At 41.3% G+C, this 23071-nt stretch overlaps 2 protein-coding genes across 6 annotated transcripts in view; both read right to left on the bottom strand.

The window, feature by feature from the left end:
* The window catches only part of bsna (bassoon presynaptic cytomatrix protein a), a 123232-nt gene extending 103931 nt beyond the window's left edge, over nucleotides 1-19301 (bottom strand). For 3 of the 5 annotated variants that reach the window (XM_040048026.1, XM_040048027.1, XM_040048029.1), the window contains exon 1: nucleotides 18787-19301. In XM_040048026.1, coding sequence (XP_039903960.1) covers nucleotides 18787-19299 — 513 coding nt within the window. In that variant the 5' untranslated portion in view covers nucleotides 19300-19301. The remainder of the gene's footprint in view (nucleotides 1-18786) is intronic. The other 2 variants (XM_040048028.1, XM_040048031.1) reach the window with 2 other exon arrangements.
* Nucleotides 19302-19331: 30 nt separating this feature from the next.
* The window catches only part of LOC120744045 (acanthoscurrin-1-like), a 35920-nt gene continuing 32180 nt past the window's right edge, over nucleotides 19332-23071 (bottom strand). Inside the window, exons 2-3 of the mRNA XM_040048161.1 lie at nucleotides 19402-19549; nucleotides 19332-19355 (exon numbers count right to left, since the gene is read on the bottom strand). Coding sequence (XP_039904095.1) covers nucleotides 19332-19355; nucleotides 19402-19549 — 172 coding nt within the window. The remainder of the gene's footprint in view (nucleotides 19356-19401; nucleotides 19550-23071) is intronic.

Here is a 23071-nt window from a genome sequence, read left to right as displayed (position 1 = left end):
TGTGACATGAAAAATATACAAACGGAGACCAAACTGTTGAGGAGCTTGAATTCTTTCCAAGTAAACAATAGAGGAAAACACTTCAAGACAACAACTGATCTCTCACATGGGTGGTGTTTAAAGAGGTGACGCAAGCATGCCCTATCCCAAGTTTTTGAAACGTGGTACTGGGATCAAATTCAAAATTAGTTTATATTTTTTCAAAAAACACTTTAACACATATTTTGTGTTGTGCTTGTGCTATCTTTAAATTACCACATTCGATTTTAATTTAGATTTAAATGTCACAAAGCAACTTCTTGGGAAAGTTGGAGGGATATATTGCATACACATTTCTCTACTCAAGTAAATTTGTTTGTAGGCATGCTGTGTACTCTATGTGCTTCCATGTGTGTGTGTGTATGCGCGTGCACATTTCCACTGAGCTGTCAGTGTTACTGGAGGCATTCAAATTGGATTTTTGCTGCTTGGCGGAGGTTTATGCAGACACTGGGGCTTTTGATTCAGTGCTCACTCACGGACAGCCATGCATGACAGACTGTTTCCTTAAGAGAGAAAGGAGGAGAGCGGCAAACAGAGGTGGGATACCAAAGATGTGTGGCATGAGACAGTGAGAGGCCAGACAGTGAGTTAGAGGAGTAGATAAAATGTGGAAGGCATATTAGAAAGCAAGAAATGGGGGCCGAAGCCACCAAGAATGCAGGAGGAGGACAATGCCAAGTGATGGACAGAAAGAAAAAATCTACTACGTGATTAGTCAGAAAAGAGCGTAAATTATATTTTCAACACTTAATGAAAAATGCTTTACCCACATTTCGGGTGCTTGGAAAGGTGACTTTAAAAGAGGTGATTACTTTCAGTGCTTAAAATGAAACTTAATTGCATGTCTGAATTCATAAAATCATTTTTAAAAATCCTTCCTGGCAGTGATAATTATTTGTGACTTCTTTTTCACTCTACCATATGATTGCACTTAAGCCAGTGTCTGCAGCTCATTTAAGACTGCTGCTATTGAAAGGAAGCTTTCAGACAGCTTAAACTGGGGAAAGGAGCTTGCCGATAATGATTTCCTTAAACAACAAGCTCCTTTACAACAGCAATAAACTGGACGAGCTATAACGGAGCTATTGTGTGGATTTTTTTAATAGCAATTTAGTTAGCAACTTGTAATATGATCAACAGCATCGTGTGGAAAACACTCTCAAAATAAACTCAATATAAAGCTTTCATTTCTGTTGCAGCACACTTGTAAATATTTTGGAAGACATTGACAGGGAACGATTTATGGCTGTTTGTGTTATGGTTACTGTAAAGGTAACGCTGTTGAATAAATCCACAGGTTAAAGACCTGCCAAATCAGACTTTAACTCTTTAACACAACATATCTTTTTCTTTGGTATCTAATATTAATACAATGAACATATAGACATATAAAGATGCATACTTACATAGGGCAAGTAGTCTTCAAACATTGAAAGAAAAGACCCAACCGTGTAGTGATCAGCTGGCACCAGCCATCATATTTACATTAATTCAATGTTGTCTAAATTATTGCCATTATCAGCCTTCTGTGCTGATGAGAATATATCCTCTCATTTAGGTCATTCAGGTCGTGTCCATCATTACGGGGAAAACAACCTCTTTTTTCCCCTTTTTTGGTGGTTATGAATAACTCCTTCCATTCCTCTGGGGGGAAAGTGCCATTAGTGTGATAAATACATTCTGTTATTACCGAAAAATGTGAGAGGTAATTACCAAAGTGTCATTCCTGTAACCTGTGTCATTAGCTTTCCTTTTTTTTTTGCGTGTTAGTAATGTCATCATCAGGATGGTTACCAGGATTAGAATAGCCACCAGTGTAGATATGCACATTACTGAGATGGGTGCAAGTACTCATCACACTGTGGGTTTGAGTTTGTCATGTGGCCTGGCTGGCATTTTATCTATTTATACTCTACTATTGAATAAGATTTAGACATTACATTTTGGTTTACTTGCAGAAAATTACTCAAACTCTAAAACATTATTAGAAAGCCTTGTTCCAAAGAAATAAAAGAAGAAATTCTCTAGGTCTAAAACTTTTCCTAATGCACCTACTGTAGTAACGTGAACTTAAGAAAGATATTATTACCTTTACAGCACGGTTTACCAACCAACTACCATCTTAAGAGCTTCCAATTACCTCTCACAGCCTTTGAATCTGTCAGTGAAAAACATTGCCACTGATCTTATTATATGACGCCAGGAATTTCCAAGATATGCGGTCACAATTTTGCCTCTATTTATGCAGTTTTTCCCATTTATCAAAAATTTTACTTTAAAGTGCTCCTATGTGGAAGCCTGCAAGTGGGTGACTCAGGCTTTAAATTACTAATAATTACTATCAGATTAGATACGCATTTACAGCAGTATCAATACCAGTGGCACTGTGCCTCTTTAACCTGACACATAATGTTACTCAGCGACTACTACTAATTACCCAAGAGCAGCATTAGCTCTATGTTATAAATAGCACAGTTATTAAATACAAACACAGTTATTTGGACAGCATGGTGGAATGGTGGTTAGCACTGTTGCCTCACAGCAAGAAGGTCCTAAGTTCCTGAATTCCACCATCAGGGCAGGGTCTTTCTGTATGGAGTTTGCATGTTCTTCCCGTGTTTGCGTGGGTTCTCTCCGGGTAATCCAGCTTCCTCCCACAGTCCAAAGACATGCAGTTAGTGGGGACAGGTCAACTGGAAACTCTAAAGTGCCCGTAGATGTGAATGGTTGTCTGTGTTAGCCCTGTGACTGCGACCTGTCAAGGGTGTACCCTGCTTCTCACAGTCCCAGATTGGAGCAGGCTGCCTTACCAACTCTATTTGGTCAGCAATGAACTTAGGGTGCCAAGTCACCATAGGTGCAGGACTACCTGAGGCAACCTGAAAATATTTTTTTTTTATATATATATATATAAAATAATGCCTTAGAATTTTTGTCATTTTTTCCCCTGTCGAATCAAAAATGGTATCGAGTATTTTTCGGGTATTATGTTTAAAATTCTAGTATCATCTCAACCCTGTTGTCAGTTAGTTAGTTCACAGTGAAATGGGCTTAAATGTTACCATAATAACAGTGATGATTTCTCACTCCCCCAAGCAAGTTTGAAAATATATAAATTTACATCTGCAGCAGTGTAAACAGAGATATTTAATTCTTGAGACAAATGGCAGCAGCAGCTTGCATGACTGCTTTATTAAAGCAAGGTAGAATTAGTGTTTTATATGCCCCATACTGTACGAGGAATGTTTTGTTATTGCATACAGGATGGTACCCATGTAATGGAGTGCCGTAATTAATCATATCTAGTCTTATTTCCCCTGATTACCCCTGAAACTGACTCATAACACTGCTGTGGTGCCAGGGCTCGAACTTGAGACTGGAATAATTTGGTCGAGGAAATGTTTTCTTTCAGGCCTTTCAATGACTTTTAATACGTGGTAAATGTTCAAAATGGTCTGTTTTAACCAAAAACATGATACAAAAATTCAACTGAAGTACTCTGTTTGTCAAAGTTTTATCAAAACTGCAGAAAGTTGGTGACCTCTGTGCACCATGCACCTCAACATCTGCTCTGCTCTGCTCTGCTCTTTGTTGCTTTGGTTCCCAATATATTTCATTGAGGAAATTTCACAGCTGGACTTGTTGCACAGGTGATATCCTATCACGGTACTGCACTGGAATTCACTGAGCTCCTGAGAGCGAACCATTCTTTCACAAATGTTCATAGAAGCAGTCTGCATGCCTAGGTGCTTGATTTTATACACCTGTGACCATGCAAGTGATAGAATCAACTGAATTCAATGATTTGGATGTGCAAGTCAATACTTTTGGCATTTTTATTATATGTTATGGATTACCAAATACAATGGAGGCACAAGCACACATATAGAAAGAACGTGTGAAGGGCAGGTGCTCTGATTTGAGAGGAGAGGAGAGAGAAGCACAGTCTACAGATTTCACCCAAAAAAAAAAACGAATTAATCCAAAACACACGCACACACACATTTCTATTAGCAGCCCTACATGCACGCTGAGTCTAAAATTAGCACTCAATCTGTTGAACAACAAACAGGCTACAGGGAGGAAGACATGCTGCCAAAAGGTTTAGCCGAAAGAAAAGACAGGGACAGGTGCAGGTAGACAACACTTAGTCAGTATTAACAACAGTGCTTATAAGACATAAAACTTTAACACATGTTTTAGTTATACTCATTATGTAATACTGATAAATAATAAGAAGAATTATAATATTTGCATATTTAAACAAAATAGACTGATGTGAACTCTTGTTATGGATCAAATTCAGATGCTTTGTTTTTACTGATATGTTAATGTTCATGCAGAAAAGGTTTAAAAATGGATGATAGCTTGTTTCACCTTTTTCTGTTGTTATTTTGCTTTTTTTGGCATTAGCTGCAAATCTCTGTTTACTGCTATCTTGGCAAAGTATTTTAGCCCTAAAGGTAACTTCCTGTAATGAAACAGCTGCATGAATACTGTAAATGTACAACAATTTCATAGTATCACAAATGAATTAATGACAGTTTTTGCTGTCAAAGCATTTTTTGTTTGTATTTTTCAATGAAAGATGTAACAAGTGAACACAATTTAAGAAAGATGTAAAACACATTACTGTAATACTCCACCTAATTAAAAAAAATGAGAAAGATTTTCTATTCCTTCTTCTCAAGGCACTCGGATAAAGGCCTCAATGCTTTTAATTCTATTTTGAATAATGGAATTTTCTGAGTCTTGTCATATATCACATAGAATAATAAAATGGAGTCAGCGCATCAGTTTGCATGACTACATCTGGCACAGTGTATTTTCCAGCAGATGAATGTCATTTGGAATAAAATAATGCAATTTAGCTGAGAACGATACAAAAGATAAGGATCATTAAAAGTGAAAATATTTCATAAGATTTCAGGAAATTGGTAATTTCACTTTTCCCACAGATTTTTCAATAAAATAAAGTAAAAAAACAAAGAAAAAAAGAGAAAGAAATCTGTCAATAACATCTACAAAGTGGTAAAGTAAAAAATGAACAGCTTTGGGTTCCCTGAATGAGAAACACTTGGAATAATTTTGAAGTCTCCTTTTCCTTATTATAGTCCATAACATGATTTGGAAATGTCCATCAAAAAGTCTCATCAAATATTAACAACATTACATCTACATAATGAAATTTTAAATAAGACAGTAAACAACAATCATAAAACAGTGTGTCAGAGTCTAACCACGTTAGTGAGAATACTAGCAGCTGGTTTCTTCAATAAACATGCCACCATCAAAGACCCAGAATAGATGCACGGGTGGACGGGGTTTAACCTCCTAAGACCTGAACTCTTTCATGCATGCCTTTTTAATTTCTCTTTGCTATTTGGGCTGATTGGGACCTGATGAATGTAAAAACAAAGAATTACCTGATTTTTGTTTCTGAAAAAAATGAGATCCATATATGAGGACATTTGTTTTAAATTTCGATAGAACAGTGGCAGTATATTGTCCTCATAAGTGGATATCAGGCCCTTGTAGAGCAAAATTTAGTATTTTGGTCTATATAACCCAAAATGTGATGTCCACATATGTGGATGCCAGGTCCTAGGAGATTAATGATGCTGTGTATTGAAGTTCTAGGATATTGTCCCTATTAGCAAATTTTCAGTTGTTGTTTGTGTGTGTCTTCCCTCAGTTTACTATACCTAGCAAGATTTTCTGTGTTAGGCAAGTGACAAAGCTATCATGTAGTTAGGCAGACTGAAAAAGCTTTATAATTGTACTGATATTGACGTAAGTATGTTCATACCACTGACTAACAAAGGTATAGTTGGCAACTTGTTTTCATGTTAAAAAGTATAATATTTGTCGTCTTCTGAAAAAAAAGTTTATACTTTGCAGGTTTCGCCTCAAGTACTTTATTGGAACTAGCCTGCCATACCACCTCAGAAGGTGTAATCAAAGAGCTACACTTTATAATAATAATGAATTGGATTTATATAGCGCTTTTCAAGGCACCCAAAGCGCTTTACAACGCCACTATTCATTCACACACTGGTGGAGGCAAGCTACGGTTGTAGCCACAGCTGCCCTGGGGCAGACTGACAGAAGCGAGGCTGCCATATCGCGCCATCGGCCCCTCTGGCCAACACCAGTAGGCGGTATGGTAAAGTGTCTTACCCAAGGACACAACGACCAGGAGGATCGAACTGGCGACCTTCCGGTTACAGATGTGCTTCCCAACCCCCTGAGCCATGTAAAGTTAATAACAATATAATATTTAGTATAACTAAGTTAAACTGTATGATGCAGTGTGCGGAAGAAGATAGACTAATTGCATGAATTCTAATGTTCAGTTTTTAAAGTAAAGCTATGGAAATATTACCCGTGTTACCTAAGTAACTTATTTATTTCCAAGGTTTCAAACGGCTCTTTAACAAGAGACTATATAATTTACATCAACCAATGGAATTCTTTCTTATTCCAGAGCAGGTTTCCAATCTTTGTTTACTTAAACTGCAATAGATCAAGAATTACAGACAAAGTTCTACGATATTTGGTCTATACAACCCAAAATATGATGTCCACATATTAAGACCATCTGCAGTGGTTGGTTTACAGACAAACCAACAGGGCTGAGCTGCTGAAGGAAGGCTGTCAATTTTTTGTGTTTGTTTTCATCCCTTTTCTTTTAAGACTTCTGTTTACTGCAACATTAAAAGCCAAATTTGACTGTTTTTTCAGTCTAATCTTCAGAACATCTGGAAAGGTAACAACCCGCAACACATTAGAAAATAATCTTTATGGATTCAGATGTGAACCAACACAGCAAGGCTTTTTAGCATATTTCCCCAGGTGTACTTTTTTTCAAGGAATGACTAACTCACATAAATGAGCTGCAAATACATGTTGTGTGGGTGTTTCACTATCCCCCATCTATATTCATAAGAGCTGCAACACTCGGGGTTTATCCTTTTAATGTGCTAAACTGACAACTCCAGTACACACCGCACAGCACACACAAAACATCAAATGAGCAGGAGTTCATCTGGTTCATTCCTAGATGCTATTTATCCATTTTAAAACAAAAAATGCCACCTGTAATTTTGCTGCAGGCATATCGGAAACACAGATGGTGATGACTGTAATATATTGGGTGTGCTGGGAGTGCTGTTAATTTCCAGCTTGTTCTGAGTACTCCTCCTGCCACCAGAGGGCAGACATGTGTTGTAATTGTGGAGTGATTTGAAATTTAAAAAGCCATTATTTCTTGAGCTCCCATTTGTTTTTTCTGGCAGTTACGATACCATACATGGTGACAGATGTCTGTCAAGAACAGATTTAGCAAGTGCAGTTCAACAGCCATATTCGTCTTTCACGTGCCGCAGTCACAGCTATCTGCTAAGCACAGAGCAGGTTGGCTAAGTACGTGGATTGATGAGGAAGGCAGAGAAATCTACAAGAGTCTGAACTGGGCGGACAGGAAGAAAGAGGACCTCACTAAGATACTGAATAGGTTTGCCAGCTACATAAAACCAAGGAAAACTAAGCTAATTGCTTGTCATTGCTTCAACAGGCAAGGCCAAGTGAAAGTTTTGACCGCTTTGAATAGGATTAGGGTTGCTTTTAGCGGACTATGAGTATACTGACTCAGATGACAGGGTAGTCAACGCCAAAATTGTGGGACTTAGTGGAAAAAGAGTGTAACAAAGACTACTTGATAGAGGTGAGGATCTGACACTTCCTATAGCCATAGAGATTCCCCAGGAGTATGAATTGTCTCAGAGACAAATGCCAGTGCAAAAGGAGTTGTACATCCTGTGTCAGACAGCCTGCAGCACTGAAAGAGAAAATTGTGCAGAAACTACATGAGATGGAAAGAAATCGCCACATTGCTAAAGTTGAACAATCCATGAAATGGGTCAGCTCCATGGTAGCAGTCACCTGAGGAGGCAAAGTAAGGATTTGTTTTGATCCTAGTATTCTGAGTAAAGTCCTCAAAAGAGAGCATTACCCCATGCACGCTATTGATGAGGTTGTATCTGTCGTGCCAGGTGCACAAATATTCTCAGTCCTGGATGCAAACTCTGGATTTCTGTAGCTAGAACTGAATGACGAGTCTTCATTCCTCACAACCTTCAACACTCCTGTTGACAGGTACCGATGGTTCAGACTGCTGTTTCATTCGCAAGACTCAAGTGCCATATGTTGGACTCATTGCAGATGGTCTTAAGCCAGACCCAGCTAAAGTTGAGGCATTATTTGCATGGCTCCACCCTCTGATAAAAAAGGTCTAAGGTGTTTTCTGGGGTTTGTCACATATTTCACCAAGGTTAAGGGAGTGAGGAAGATGCATCCCTGTGACATTTACTGAAAAGCAACATGGAGTTTGCTTGGCAGCCAAATCATCAGAAAGACTCTGATAAGTTGAGGAGATAATTTAACCATTTAAATAAGCTGTGTTGGATCAAGATAACACATCACACATCAAAACCTGCAGGACTCTGGCCCTTGAGGCCTGGAGTTCCCCACAACTGGTCTAGGTTTCTAACAGATGCAGAAACGAGCTATGCACAAATAGAAAAGGAAATGCTGTATATCGTCCACGTTTGCACCAAGTTTCATCATTACATCTTTGGTAAACAGGTCACAGTTTTCAATGACCAAAAACCAATTCAAGACATTTTCAATGAAGGAAAGTGAGCAGCAAGCATACACAGAGAAAGAACTGCAAGTTTTGCCAACCCATCGGGGATAGCCTGAGAACAGAAGAGATAGTCCTGTTGCCATTCAACCATACTGGAACTTGAGAAGCCAACCAATTTTAGGGTTTCCCCATCTGCTCAATCCCACTTTCACCTCTTCCCTACTCATTTTCCCTTTTAGATGTAAAGTCACCATCCACAATGTGGGAAACAGAAAATAGAGCTATATTTTATATTCCTTTTCTTTGAGTTGTGATCTCTTATTTTTAGTTAAGAGAAAGCTCTCCAGAGACCAGTGGGGTGTGGTGGTCCGAAAGGACAGTTGGAGGTGAGCTTCCCTCCCTCCAGGACATGTACAGGAAGCGGTGCCTGAGGAAAGCGGGGAGGATCATCAAAGACTCCAGTCACCCGAGACTGTTCAGACTACTTCTGTCAGGCAGGAGGTACTGCAGTATCCGGTCCCGAACCAGCAGACTGAGGAAAGCTTTTTCCATCAGGCCACCAGATTGCTGAAAACTGACTACACTTCATAGACACTTCTAGTGTTGGGAAGGTTACTTTTAAAATGTATTCCACTACAGATTACAGAATACATGCCCCAAAATGTATTTTGTAACGTATTCCATTACGTTACTCAATGAGAGTAACGTATTCTGAATACTTTGGATTACTTAATATATTATCATGCCTTTTACATCTACATGAATGTACTATTGCTGTGTGATTTATTACTATTACTGAGGGTTACTCGCCATACCAATACCAACTAGATTTTTAAATCTTAATATAAAATGAGTAACAGTAGGGTGGACATTAGGTAAGGCTGCACTTCTTGCAGCGATCTCGTATAGAAAACTATTCCGCACGTATATAAAACAGGTCTGCGGCTCTGAACCGTAGTAAAGGGACCTCTGGCTAATACGTCGGGTTCCGTGTCGAACCCGTAGCTGAAAACTAGCTTTACTTTGTTGTCTGGATCAACTTTGCTAGCGAGAGACAGAGAGAGGTGTTGAAAGGCTGCTCCAACGGAACTTATTGTTTTGAAGGAAAACACGAACACAGTGTACAGTCGAGTCTTAATAGCTTACTTATAACTGGGCTTGTCAGGCACTCTTTTTAGCTGCAGTGGTTATTATTATATTTACATGCTTCCATCTCCCGTTTCTGCTTGTACTTTTTGACTGTCCTTTTTCTCTCTCCCTCGCGCTCACAGACACATAACGGGTATGGCAGTCCATTCTCCCTGCAGCATGGACTACACTGCCCATGAAGCTACATTCTTTAGGGTGATGCCCATAACACTCTGCCTATTGCCTTTATGTTAAATAATTTTTTGAATAATAATTTTTAAAAGTATTTCTTCACGAAATTATGTGGGCCGCAAGTAGGGGTGACATGGGCCGCAAGATTGAAAAACACGCATTAGAGCCTCTTATTGCGTGTTTTGTTTGTGATTCCACTGGTGTGGAATTACCAAAAATAGAGAGGGCATAGCCTAACATATGAAACAGAAGGGGTTACATGAATAGGATGAGGGACCTATGGATTCTTCGATACCCAACATCCACAATGACGGCGAAACAACTAGTAGCTCAGTGTTCCAACATTCGAAAGAAGGGACTGCTCTCACAGCTAGAGATTGACGAGGTACAACATAAATGCTACGGCAAGGGGGAGCCAGGACGCCAGGTCAGGGGGGAGATATCATCACCCCCACCCGAAATTGGGTACAAAGCCCCAAGTACGATAGGAGAAGGATCGTTGAGTGCGAGAGGAACTGACCTGAAAGATAGGATCATGGCCAAGCTTGAAACCTGGATCCCCCGTAGCCAGTTACCAAGATTACGTGAAGTACCCTCAGAAGGTCTGCTCGATGATGTTAATGCAGCACTATGAATGATACCTACAGCCATGATTACCGACACTAACAAGCTGATCTACAATACGGCAGCAGTGATCAGTGAGATGCTTGGCTACAAGTTGAACAGCCACAAGGAGCAGTACCCTCCATGGAGAAGGAGGCTAGAGGGCAAGATCAAAGTAGCACGGAGGGAGGTTAGCCAACTAACGGAGTTGCAGAAAGGTGCGACAAAGAAGGTGCATAAAAAATACAGCAAGCTGTCCATACCTGAGGCCTTGGAAACTGCCAAGCAAAGACTCACAGCCTTGGCCAGCTGCTTGAGGAGGTACACCAGAGAGATAGAAGGCAGGAGAATAAACCAGCTGTTCTCCACAGAACCAGCAAAGGTGTACTCTCAGTGGCAAGGGAACAATAAGAGAACAGCACCACCAAGGCTGGAGATGGAGCAATATTGGAAGAGCATATGGGAGAAGGACGCAACCCATAACGGCAATGCTCAGTGGCTAGTGGATCTGAGGGCAGACCATAGCAACCTCCCTGAACAGGGTCCAGTAACCATCACGGTGGCAGACATCCAAGCAAGGGTCTCTAGTATGAAGAGTTGGACAGCACCAGGCCCCGACATGGTTCACGCCTACTGGCTGAAGAAGCTGACTGCACTCCACGAGCGTCTGGCAGCACAAATGAACCAGCTGCTAGTTGACGAGAGACACCCGGAATGGCTAACCGAAGGTCGGACGGTCCTGATCCCCAAGTACCCCAAGAAGGGACCGGTCCCATCCAACTACGGACCAATAACCTGCCTCAGTACTACATGGAAGCTCCTGTCAGGCATCATATCAGCTAAGATAAACAGGCACATGGGTCAATACATGAGCGGGGCACAGAAAGGGATTGGCAAGAATACCAGAGGCGCAAAACACCAGCTACTGGTAGACAGAACAGTCAGCCGAGACTGCAAGACCAGGCTGACCAACCTGTGCACTACCTGGATTGATTACAAGATGGCCTATGACTCAGTGCCCCACAGCTGGATACTGGAATGCCTAGAATTGTACAAGACCAACAGGACCCTAAGAGCCTTCATCAGGAACTCAATGGGGATGTGGCGTAAAACACTAGAGGCCAACTCCAAGCCCATAGCACAAGTCACCATCAAGTGCGGGATCTACCAAGGAGATGCTCTGTCCCCACTGCTGTTCTGCATAGGCCTGAACCCCCTCAGTGAGATCATTAACAAGACTGGCTACGGATACCGACTACGGAACGGAGCAGTTGTCAGCCACCTCCTGTACATGGATGACATCAAGCTGTATGCCAAGAGTGAACGAGACATTGATTCACTGATCCACACTACCAGGATATACAGCAATGACATTGGGATGTTATTCGGGCTGGAGAAGCGTAGTCTCAAAGTAACAAAGAGAGGGAAGGTAGTCAGAACTGAGGGGATCAAGCTACAAGAAGGCAACATTGATGAGACAATGAACATCCAAGAATACATTGGGAAGATGGCCCCAACTGACCGAGTGCTCAGTGAATACCTCAGGCAGCAGAAACCCAAGAAAGAGGAGGGAGACGAGGAAACATCATGGAAGGACAGGCCCCTGCACGATATGTACCACCGGCAGATAGAGGAAGTGGCTGATATCCAGAAATCCTACCAGTGGCTGGTCAAAGCTGGACTGAAAGACAGCACAGAGGCACTAATCATGGCAGCACAAGAACAAGCTCTGAGTACAAGATCCATAGAGGCTGGGGTCTATCACACCAGGCAAGACCCCAGGTGCAGGCTGTGTAAAGATGCCCTTGAGACAATCCAGCACAAAACAGCAGGGTGCAAGATGCTAGCAGGCAGGGCATACATGGAACGCCATAACCAAGTGGCCGGTATACAGAAACATCTGTGCCGAATATGGCCTGAAAGTTCCGAAGTCAAAATGGGATACGCCCCCAAGGGTGGTGGAGAATGACCGAGCTGGTGGTGAAAAAAATGGTGGTGGCTAACCAACCGGACATAGTGGTGGTAGACAAACAGAAGAAGACGGCCGTAGTGATCGATGTAGCGGTTCCGAATGACAGCAACATCAGAAAGAAGGAACACGAGAAACTGGAGAAATACCAAGGGCTCAGAGAAGAGCTCGAGAGGATGTGGAGGGTGAAGGTAACAGTGGTCCCCGTGGTAATCGGAGCACTAGATGCGGTGACTCCCAAGCTAGGCGAGTGGCTCCAGCAGATCCCGGGAACAACATTGGAGATCTCTGTCCAGAAGAGCGCAGTCCCGGGATCAGCTAAGATACTGCGCAGGACCCTCAAGCTCCCAGGCCTCTGGTAGAGGACCCGAGCTTGAAGGATAAACCGCCTGCAGGGGTGTGCTGGGTGTTTTTGTTTTTTTTATATATATATACACATATATATCTGGTATGCATATTTAGTAATCTGCATACATTCTTTTTATTGCACATGTATTCATACCATTCCTTGCATATTAATCATTCCATATTTATTTATATATGTATGTATATATATATATATATATTTATTTATTTATTTAAATATATATATATATTTCTTATATTTTGTACACCACTATTGCTTGTGAAGCTTGCACACAAGAACTTCCCTCACATGTGCTGTATCAGTGTACCAGTAATGCAATGTGACAATAAAAGTGATTTGATTTGATGAGTATTCTTAGTTTTGTATTTTCTTTTTTGTTTATTTTTAAGGGTTTGTGGTTAAAGTCTTATAGTTTTGATTGTCTTTTTTCTGTGTATTCTTTGTCTGTTTCCCCAGTCATGTCTCTGTTTATTCTCCCTTTGTGTTTGTCAAGTCTGTATGTCTCAGCCTTAATGGTAACATCCCGTTTTATTTTGATAGTTTCTTGTCCCGCTTGTATTCAGTTTTGCTTCCCCTGTCTGACTAAGTTCACTTGTGCCTTCTTTTGCGCAGCTGTTTTGCATCTTCCTAGTTACCTCGTGTGCGTATTAAAGTCCTCAGTTTCCCTCTGGTCTTCATCATGTCATTGTTGTACTCCACGATGTTGTGTACTCACCTTATGTTTTCGTTAAGCTTGCTGGTGCTAGCTAATAAAGCTGCACTTTGAGTTTACTTTAGTCTGAGGGTTCCTGCATTTTGGGTATGCTCTCCACCTACCACACAGCACGCCTTGACAATATTTTCTGTTACTGAAGCGTGCAGAGGACTTAAGCCGTGAATTGATTACACACTGGATTATGAATTCAAATGATTTTCTTGTAAATCAGTAAACAGTCAATTTAATTTTCACCATTCAAATTTGTTCTGTTGGAGTTTTATTGGTAACTCATTGAAGTGTTATTGAGTATTCTTAATCAGCCACTTTGCACGTACAGTGAGTGAAAGCATTGGGTAAACTGAATCCGGCCAAATTTAATCAAGCTATCAGAACTGAATGGACTCCTATTGATAAGAGAGTTAGAACAACTAAAAGAAACTTTGATTAACATGAAAGGTTAATCGAATTAAGAAATTAAGACATATATGTATGTAGACTTACTGGTCATTTAATCTAGCTAATTTTAACTGATGCCCAATGCCGGTAAACTATCGTGTCCTAAATGTTATGCAGCTATCTGCAACTAGATGGTGAATCACTGTTGAGAAACCCCATAAATCTGTGAATCTTGGCCTATCCTTTTGTTACCACTATTAGTACAAGGTCACGGATACAAGCAGCGGAAATGAGTTTTCTCTGAAAGGTGGATGGGCTGTTCCTTAGCGATAGGGTGATGAGATTATTCATTTGGGAGGGGTTCAGCGTAGAGCCGCTACTCTTCCACATCGAAAGGATACGGCTAACTCCGTCATCTCCTGGGTAAAGTCTTCAGACCAGGCATGTGTTAGCAGCCAGAGGCCACAACATAGACCCGGGTATGCTGGAGCGATTACATCTGTCAGCTGTCCTGGGAAACACTCGACATTTCCCCGGATAAGCTGGGGGAAGTGGCAAGAGGAAAGTTTGGGTTTCCCTGCTGCCACCACGACCTGACTGACAGATAAGCGGAAGAAAATAGCTCGATGTTTTATTGATTTGTTATGGTAAAATGGCCTGTATTTGTATAGCGCTTTACTAGTCCCTAAGGACCCCAAAGCGCTTTACACAACCAGTCATCCACCCATTCACACACACATTCACACACTAATGTGTTATGTTAGATTTTACCTTGTTCAAGTGGTTGTCATGAATTTTCAACAATCTGCATCATTAATAATGCACAGCAAGTCGCGATTTATTCATCTTCCAGATGTTCTCATATTTTAGAAATACATGAACATATATTACATTTATATTTTTTCATATCATATATATAAGTATTTTTCTTCTTCGCTGTCTGGATCATAACATGTAATGTTGATAATGCACAATGCAAGGTGACGCACAGTTAATCAACATGATTCGTTATCGAAGAATGTCATAAATGGCTTAAAACGCCTTTCTTATCAGTTTTTGACATTTTCCATTAAACGGTTTTGACATTTAACTAAATATTTTAGTGTTTCTTAGTTTTAGACTAGTCAATTAGTCTACTTTTTTCCCCTCATTTAGTTGAGTAAGAATTTAGTCGCTTTCCTATAGTGTGCAGATGGGTAGGTAATTATTACACTAATGCAAAAGTGCTATACCATTTGCAAAAGAAATACAGCCCGCTGACATGACAATATAATCCACAGTTTGTATATTCAGTGCATGATTCCAAATGACTCATCATTGTGCACAAATGCCAATTAATGGCATGAAAGCCAAGTTTCATAAATGCCACCTTCTTGAATTAGATACATCGATCATAATCTCTCTCTCATCCTGCTCTTTGGCTGGATAATTGATGTCTCTCTCCTGGTTTGGTGTTCTCAGTGTGAGATCAGATATGCAACTTGGAGTTCTCTATAAGACGACTCGCTCAGTTAAAGTACTTTTCTGCATTTTTTTGAATAAAACAATTTGGTTAAGCCTCAACATACAGGTGTAAAGAATTAAAACTTTGAGCGAGAAAATGTCTTATGCCTTTTTGTGCCATTTATTTTTCCTGTCTTCTCCTTTTCCTATTAAAATATAATTAATCATAAAATATAAAAAACACACCTTTATCAATTGTATTTTAGCTTTCATGTGGTATTTTCTGTTCGTAAATACCCATAATAAAACATAGCTGATTCCTAATATAGCTAAAATAATCTCTTTCCTTGCCTGGCTGCATCTGTTTAATGTTAAATTATGCAAATCAAATCAGAACATAGCACAGCAGATATGGAGCATAGCCCTGCTTGTCGGATTACTAGGGTACATGGTACACTGATTAGAAGTGATATTAGTGGATAATGTTTAGATTAGGTATTAATCTATATCTGCAGACATAACATGGCTGGATCCCTTCACACACAGAAGTAAAGGAAGAGGGTTTTTTTTTTTGTATGAGTCTAGATATCTCAGCGGAAGCAGAAAACCTTCAGTGTGTATTTTTTTCCTAAAAGGGTGGGAAAGAAATGTGTGGATTTCAATATAATAAACCCGAAAAATATTTAAGGAGTGACAGACAGTCGTCAGTGTTCGCTTTGTGCATTATTGGATGTTATGGAGCATATTTGTTTAATTATGGCATTTAAATGTTTTATTTTTTTATGCTTATGCTTACTAATCTCATGCTGTCGTTAGTAAATAAGTCATATTAATATTGTAATTTGCTTTGCATTAATAAGGTTTGCAGGACAGAACTATGGGACCATTGACTTGCAGGGACATTGAAAACAGTGAGAATGTTAACAGGAGAAGAGAGCTGATCCATAATTCATACAAACCTAAACAACAGCAGGACCAGAGAATTAATCGGTACAAGATGGAGGGTTTGTGACTCAAATGCAGCAAACAGATGCAACATGTTTTCCCCCCATCTCTACCATTCTACAGATATATAGAAGATAATAAAGGGCTTCTTCACCTAAGTATATTGAGTTTTATGCTGTTGAGTTATATTTTCTCTACAGGAAATCTCTGTTGGTTCCTTCAACTGATTAACATCACAATTTATTGCACAGGTTTAATGCATGAAGTATGTACGTGTGTGTGTGTGTGTGTGTGTGTGTGTGCACACGTGTGTGTGCGTTTTCCATAAAGGGCTGTTTGAGGTTAAAGTTAGGGTGAGTGCCAACATCAATGAGTGTCCACAGACAGTATGCGTGGTGTGACAGTCTGTCTATGTAGTGTTGTTGTATGTGTGAAGCTATGTGAGTGTATACATGTGTATTTTGTGTTTTTTTTAATATATAACAAGTCTGTGGCTTATCAATCTCGGCCTTCCCCCACTTCATTAGCTTCATTAGCACAATCCACTGTTATCAACATGTACTACTCACTCTCTCTTTCCACCATTTGACCTTAGAACTGAAGAAGCTTCTCGGATGAGAGGTGAAACGTCTTCAAGCAACTTAAAGAATTCCAGACGCTTTTCTTTGCAAGCTCCTTTGACCACTCTCTCTTTCCTTCACATACACACACTGGACCGCAAGTAGAGGATCTGCAAATCTGATCTAAGTTTCGTACAAAAAATGATCACATACAAGCTTGACAGAAGTTGCTATCCTACAAATAGAGTAGGAGAGCTCAAAAAACACACAACAGCGGTAAAACCTTGACAGGCTATGCTGATAATTACTTAACATTAACACTGTATCGTTCACAGGAAGCTGACACCCTGCATATAAGCTCTAAAATCATCTTTGTTCTGACTATGTATTATGCAACCACCAGCTCCAGGCTAACACATTTTAAAGGATGTGTTTTGTGACGTAAAAGTATGACGACACAGCAGTGTTAGTGATAATGAACAGGATTCCACATTTACTAAGCTGTATTAGTTTCCTTTTTTAAAAAACAGAAAGAAGACTTTTACTTGCCAGCACAATCTGTGAGTGTTCTAACCCTGAATATAATTAGCCATTTACTATGCTAATTTGTTAGCATGGAGCAATGGGGGTGAATGATGTACTAGGTACATACTTCTGGTTTCAGTGTGCCAAAGCAAATGAAAAATGAGTCACAACAACACAAACACAGTTGTTTGTTTAATTCAGCGGAGTGTTTGTTGTGGTGTCTGTGAATGAGAAGCGCCTGTATCTGACAACAGTGGGAATCAATGAGTGTCGGCATGGCTAATATATCAGAGAGAGCCTTATGCTTTTGAATCTAGTGAGGTTGTGCTCTCTGTCTAAAGTCTTTCTGCTCAGAGATGTTGATATTTGGTATTAGTCATCAGATGCTGACAAGAGGCTGATAGTTTGACCCCATCACCAAAGGCGAGCATCAACCTCTCAATCAAAATGAGACTCTTAACCTTTTTCCTCCTCCTCATCCCTACATACACCTCTGAACATCGCACTAATCCATCCTTTCAACTTGTCTTTTGACTGCAAAATACAAGAATCCTTGGCCTTCTGTCTTCACATCACACCTAAGTTGAGTCTCATTTGTGACCCATGTGTCATGTCTTAGCACACTAATGGAGATTCTGGCACCAAGGAAGTGCTGTCACTTGATGAATCTACATATGCACAGTCTATCACAAATAAAGTTCTTCATGCAGCCTTTGTACTGCTTGCTCAAACTGCTCACTGTTTTTATATAAATGACATGTATTTCTGAGAAAATATAACTTTATTCTTTCACACTTCCGGGCCCAACACTGCCCTCACCTTAAGCCATTTCTCCCATTTCTTTGATCACTGCATTTACTCCCTTCTTTCGGTCACTCACATCAGTTCAATCTGATCCAATTCAAATGTGTTTTATTGGTCAAAAAAGAAGTGCCTCTTCAAGCAAAAACTTCTCTCACTCCCTCTCCATATCTGTACTTCTTTTCATTCACTGACTCAACAGGCCAGAAAAAACATCTGAAACCATCTCTCTGTTCGATCCATTCTTCAACATTCAGAGTTTAACTGCGTGGTCCCCTTTTTTTCTGTTATTTCTAAACATTTAAAACTGAAGGATTGCCTTCTGTCCACCAATAGTATTAATTTGATAATTACCTAAACAATTAGTAATGAGCCTGATAATATTATTTATTCTATTGATGCATATATAGTGATATCTTAAAGCAAACAAATGGTCATGCAAGCACCTCTTGACTGTTAAATCTGACCTACCTCAGTGAGGTGGGGGTTGGGGTTGAATCCACACTGGTTGCAGACAGTGGCCTTGCACTGGGTGCAGGTGTTGTAGTTGGGTACAGCCGGTGGGTTAGACAGCTCTGTGGTGGTGCACACTGGGCACAGCTTGCTGCTCGGCATGGGTGCTATCTGTGGCACTGAGTATGGTGAGGTGGGTGTCACACCACGGTCAGGAGACAAAGAAGGAGACCGACCTGTCCTGGAGCCACCGGAACCACTGAAGTCAACTTGGAGGTTTCGGCGAGAGGCATGTTGACCGGGACTTTGACCTCCATGACCCCCCATGCTAGACCCAGCTGGACCGTGACCCATCCCTTGACCAGACCCTGGACCCTGCCCCATTCCAGAGGCCTGGCTGGACTGCATATGTCTAGGAGAGGTAGGAGCTTCGTGAGTAGCCAGGCGGTAAGGCTCACCAGCTCTTGACCCTATTCCTCCACTGCCCATTCCTCCTCCCATTCCCCCCATTCCTCCTGCTATTCCCCCCATTCCTCCTCCCATTCCCCCCATCCCTCCTCCACCTAATCCTCCCATTCCCCCCATCCCTCCTCCCATCCCCCCCATCCCGCCTCCACCTATTCCTCCCATAACTCCTCCCATTCCCCCCATTCCTCCTCCTCCCATTCCTCCCATCCCACCTCCTCCCATTCCACCCATTCCTCCTCCTCCCATTCCTCCTCCTCCATGGCCTCCTTGTTGCATGCCAGGCTTGGGACTACCCATTGAACCCATTGGACCCCTAGAAAAGACAAAGCAAAGGAAAAAAAGTCAAAATCAGACGTTTCTGTTAAAATCTCTAAAACAGAAATTCATTCAACCTTCCCAAAAAGTGACAGCACACTGGCACTGCAGGTTAACTGATATTTAAGGAATTTGGATCAGGATATTGTTTCTTACACTCACCATAACCAAAATTATACCAAGGCACAAGTGTCATAAACAAATAAACAGTGGGCTTCTCTGGAAGGCAGTGTTCCAGCAGTAAACATTGTTGCAAATGTTTTCATAAGTAGCTTACATTGTCTACATTAATCTAGGTTCTTAAGTAGAATTACATTTATTTGTGGGTAACAGTCGAGATTACATTAAAATATGCCCAGTTAACACATCTACTGTATGGCAGTCCTTCCAGGATGCTTGTATTATCTGTATATAGGATAATAAGTTCATGGCTGATTATTGCTGGGACTAAATCACTCTGTACTGAAACAGCATAACATTGCCATTTATTTGTTTCTATGTCTTGCATATAGGTCAGACAAAGACTAAAAACTTTTTGTCTACAAAGGCAACACTGTATGTATTGTTGTAATAAGTAAGAAAAAATAATGATTATTGCTTTGGTCTGAGTTTACTTTGATTTTCTCTTGTCTAAACAGGGTTAAAAGTAAACATGCAGGCTTAAATATAAAGATGCATTCACTTAAAGCTTTTAATTAGTCAGGCTAAAGACTCTATTTTTAACTTGGAAAGGCCAAGGCCAATTAACTTCTCATTAGTGATCACAGTTGACTACAGCTGGTATTTTCTCTTTGCAGGCATAAAAAGGAATTGTTTAACAGCACTTGGTAAACTGACTGCCACTCAGAACAATTGAAAAGTCAAATAAACTCAGTGAAGATCTAAGAATGAGAGTTGTAGATTTACTCAAGTTTCAAATGTCTCTTGGAGCCATTTCTAAACAACTGCAGCTTCCAGGATCATCAAACAATTGTCCATAACTACATGTTATTTGGATGTCATCGCTTTGCCAAAATCTGGAAGGACACCCAAACTCTCACCCTCAGATGAGAGGAAATTGGTTAGGATGTTCAGGAACAACCTGGGAACAACTACTCCTCAAGCCTGCCGTGATTTAGAAACTGCTGTAACACCAGCGCGACTGTCCACAGTGAGTTTTACATCACCATGGACTCATAGCATGCTAAACAAGAAAAAAAGCCCCTGCTCCAAAATTGACCCCTTCAAGCTTGACTGAAATTTGCAGCTACCCACATTGACAAGTCAAAAGCCCTTTCGGAGAAAGGTTTTATGGTCTTATGAGACAAAGCTTGACCTGTTTGGCTATATACATCTATATATATAGATATATATAGATATATATCTATATATATTAGGGGTGCAACGATATTCGTATCGATATTGAACCGTTCGATACAGTGCTTTCGGTTCGGTACGCATATGTATCGAACAATACAACATTTGTAATTTATTTTATCAACTTTCCTTCTGACGATGCTGTCTGTGTTGAGCGCTCAGTGAATCTGCGTTCGACTACTCCGCCTAGGCTGCACTGTCGAGTGCAGATCCACTGAGCGCTCAACACAGACAGCACCGTCAGAAGGAAGAGCGCAGGGCAAGCTAGCGAGACAGAAGTTAAGCTAAGTTAAGCAATCAGGGGTAGCTCGTTAACGGAGATTTGCCGTGTTGTGGAGTTAACGTCATTTCAACGAGATTAACGCCGACAGCACTAGTGGGAACACAACGAATATGACTGCACGTTTACACCGACATCATCCTAGTGCAAAGACAAGTGGAAGCAGACAAAAACAACAAGCATGTATGCTACAAACTTTACCCGAGTCATTTAGACAGCCGTTAGCACATGATTCTCCTTATGGGGACCTGATATGTTTAATATTGTGGCGAGCTCAGACAAGGTGGAGACGGAGGTGTCGTTTGGTCTTGCTTCCCGTGAGCTAGCCAGGGAGCACAGCCGTTTATTGACATCTGCAGAAGAACACTGCCGCTAGCTAACTGCTCAGCACTGCAACCGCACAGCAACAACAACAACACACAGGGCGCCCTCTGACCCCGGAAGGACACACCGTCGCAGCGAGAGGGCGTCACCCGTCACTATGGCAACATAAACAAAACATAACTGTACAAACAGAACCCCGAACAGCCCTGACCCGCTACAATATGCTGCTGAGAATATAGCCCAGAAGAAGCGTATAGTATAGCTTTTATTTTGGAAAGAGCCATTTTTCTGTAATAAACTCTCTTTTCCAAAGATGAGTGATTCCTGAATCAGATACAGGGCTGCAAAATCGCTGGCCCGACGTCCCGGGGCTAGCGATCTTTCCAGTCGGGCTACCAAAATCTATCTCTGCCCTGCCCGTCGGGCTATTGTAGGAAGGAAAAATATATGTCAATGCTTTTGCATTCTTTCGGAAATGTAGCTGGGTAATTATGTCATTGGCATCGATGAGCCACTGTCAATATGTGACATATTGAAATCGCGTTTGAATTTGGGCTTGTTTTTTGCTTTCACTTTGCAATCGCGCGAACTGTGTATAGAGAGCAACAGTACTAATTGGTGAGTGATGATAATTTGCGCACCAATTCCTCTGACATCGTCTTATCAATTGTTAGCTTACTATGCAAACATGACAAGTGAAATCTCCCGCAGCAAGCTTAAACATATGAGAGGTTGATCGCGCAGAGAATCGCTGACCGTTATGTGTGGGTGTGTGTGTGTGTGTGTGTGTGTGTAAAAGCAGCACAACGAATATGACTGCACGTTTACGCTGACATCATCCTAGTGCAAAGACAAGTGGAAGCAGACAAAAACAACAAGCATGCATGCTACAAACTTTACCCGAGTCATTTAGACAGCCGTTAGCACATGATTCTCCTTATGGGGACCTGATATGTTTAATATTGTGGCGAGCTCAGACAAGGTGGAGACGGAGGTGTCGTTTGGTCTTGCTTCCCGTGAGCTAGCCAGGGAGCACAGCCGTTTATTGACATCTGCAGAAGAACACTGCTGCTAGCTAACTGCTCAGCGCAGCAACCGCACAGCAACAACAACAACACACAGGGCGCCCTCTGACCCCGGAAGGACACACCGTCGCAGCGAGAGGGCGTCAACCGTCACTATGGCAACATAAACAAAACATAACTGTACAAACAGAACCCCGAACAGCCCTGACCCGCTACATAGCCCCCACCTAAGGGGTCAGTCGTCCCCGACGACCCCATTACCCCACACAAAGTCCTGCAAATGTCCAAGTGCCTTCTTTTGGCGCACCGGCCGGTCACGACCAGCGGGGGAAAAGTCACTCGGGTCAGAACATGGAGTGCCACCATCATCCTACTTCTGACACCAATGTGGCGAGCTCAGACAAGGAGGAGACGGAGGTGTCGTTTGGTCTTGCTTCCCGTGAGCTAGCCAGGGAGCACAGCCGTTTATTGACATCTGCAGAAGAACACTGCCGCTAGCTAACTGCTCAGCGCGGCAACCGCACAGCAACAACAA

Source organism: Simochromis diagramma, unplaced genomic scaffold (genome assembly GCF_900408965.1).
Source record: "Simochromis diagramma unplaced genomic scaffold, fSimDia1.1 OVJJ01000387.1, whole genome shotgun sequence".
Taxonomy (NCBI): domain Eukaryota; kingdom Metazoa; phylum Chordata; class Actinopteri; order Cichliformes; family Cichlidae; genus Simochromis; species Simochromis diagramma.
The sequence above is the reverse complement of the archived record's forward strand: the minus strand, read 5'-3'. Positions and strand labels throughout refer to the sequence as shown.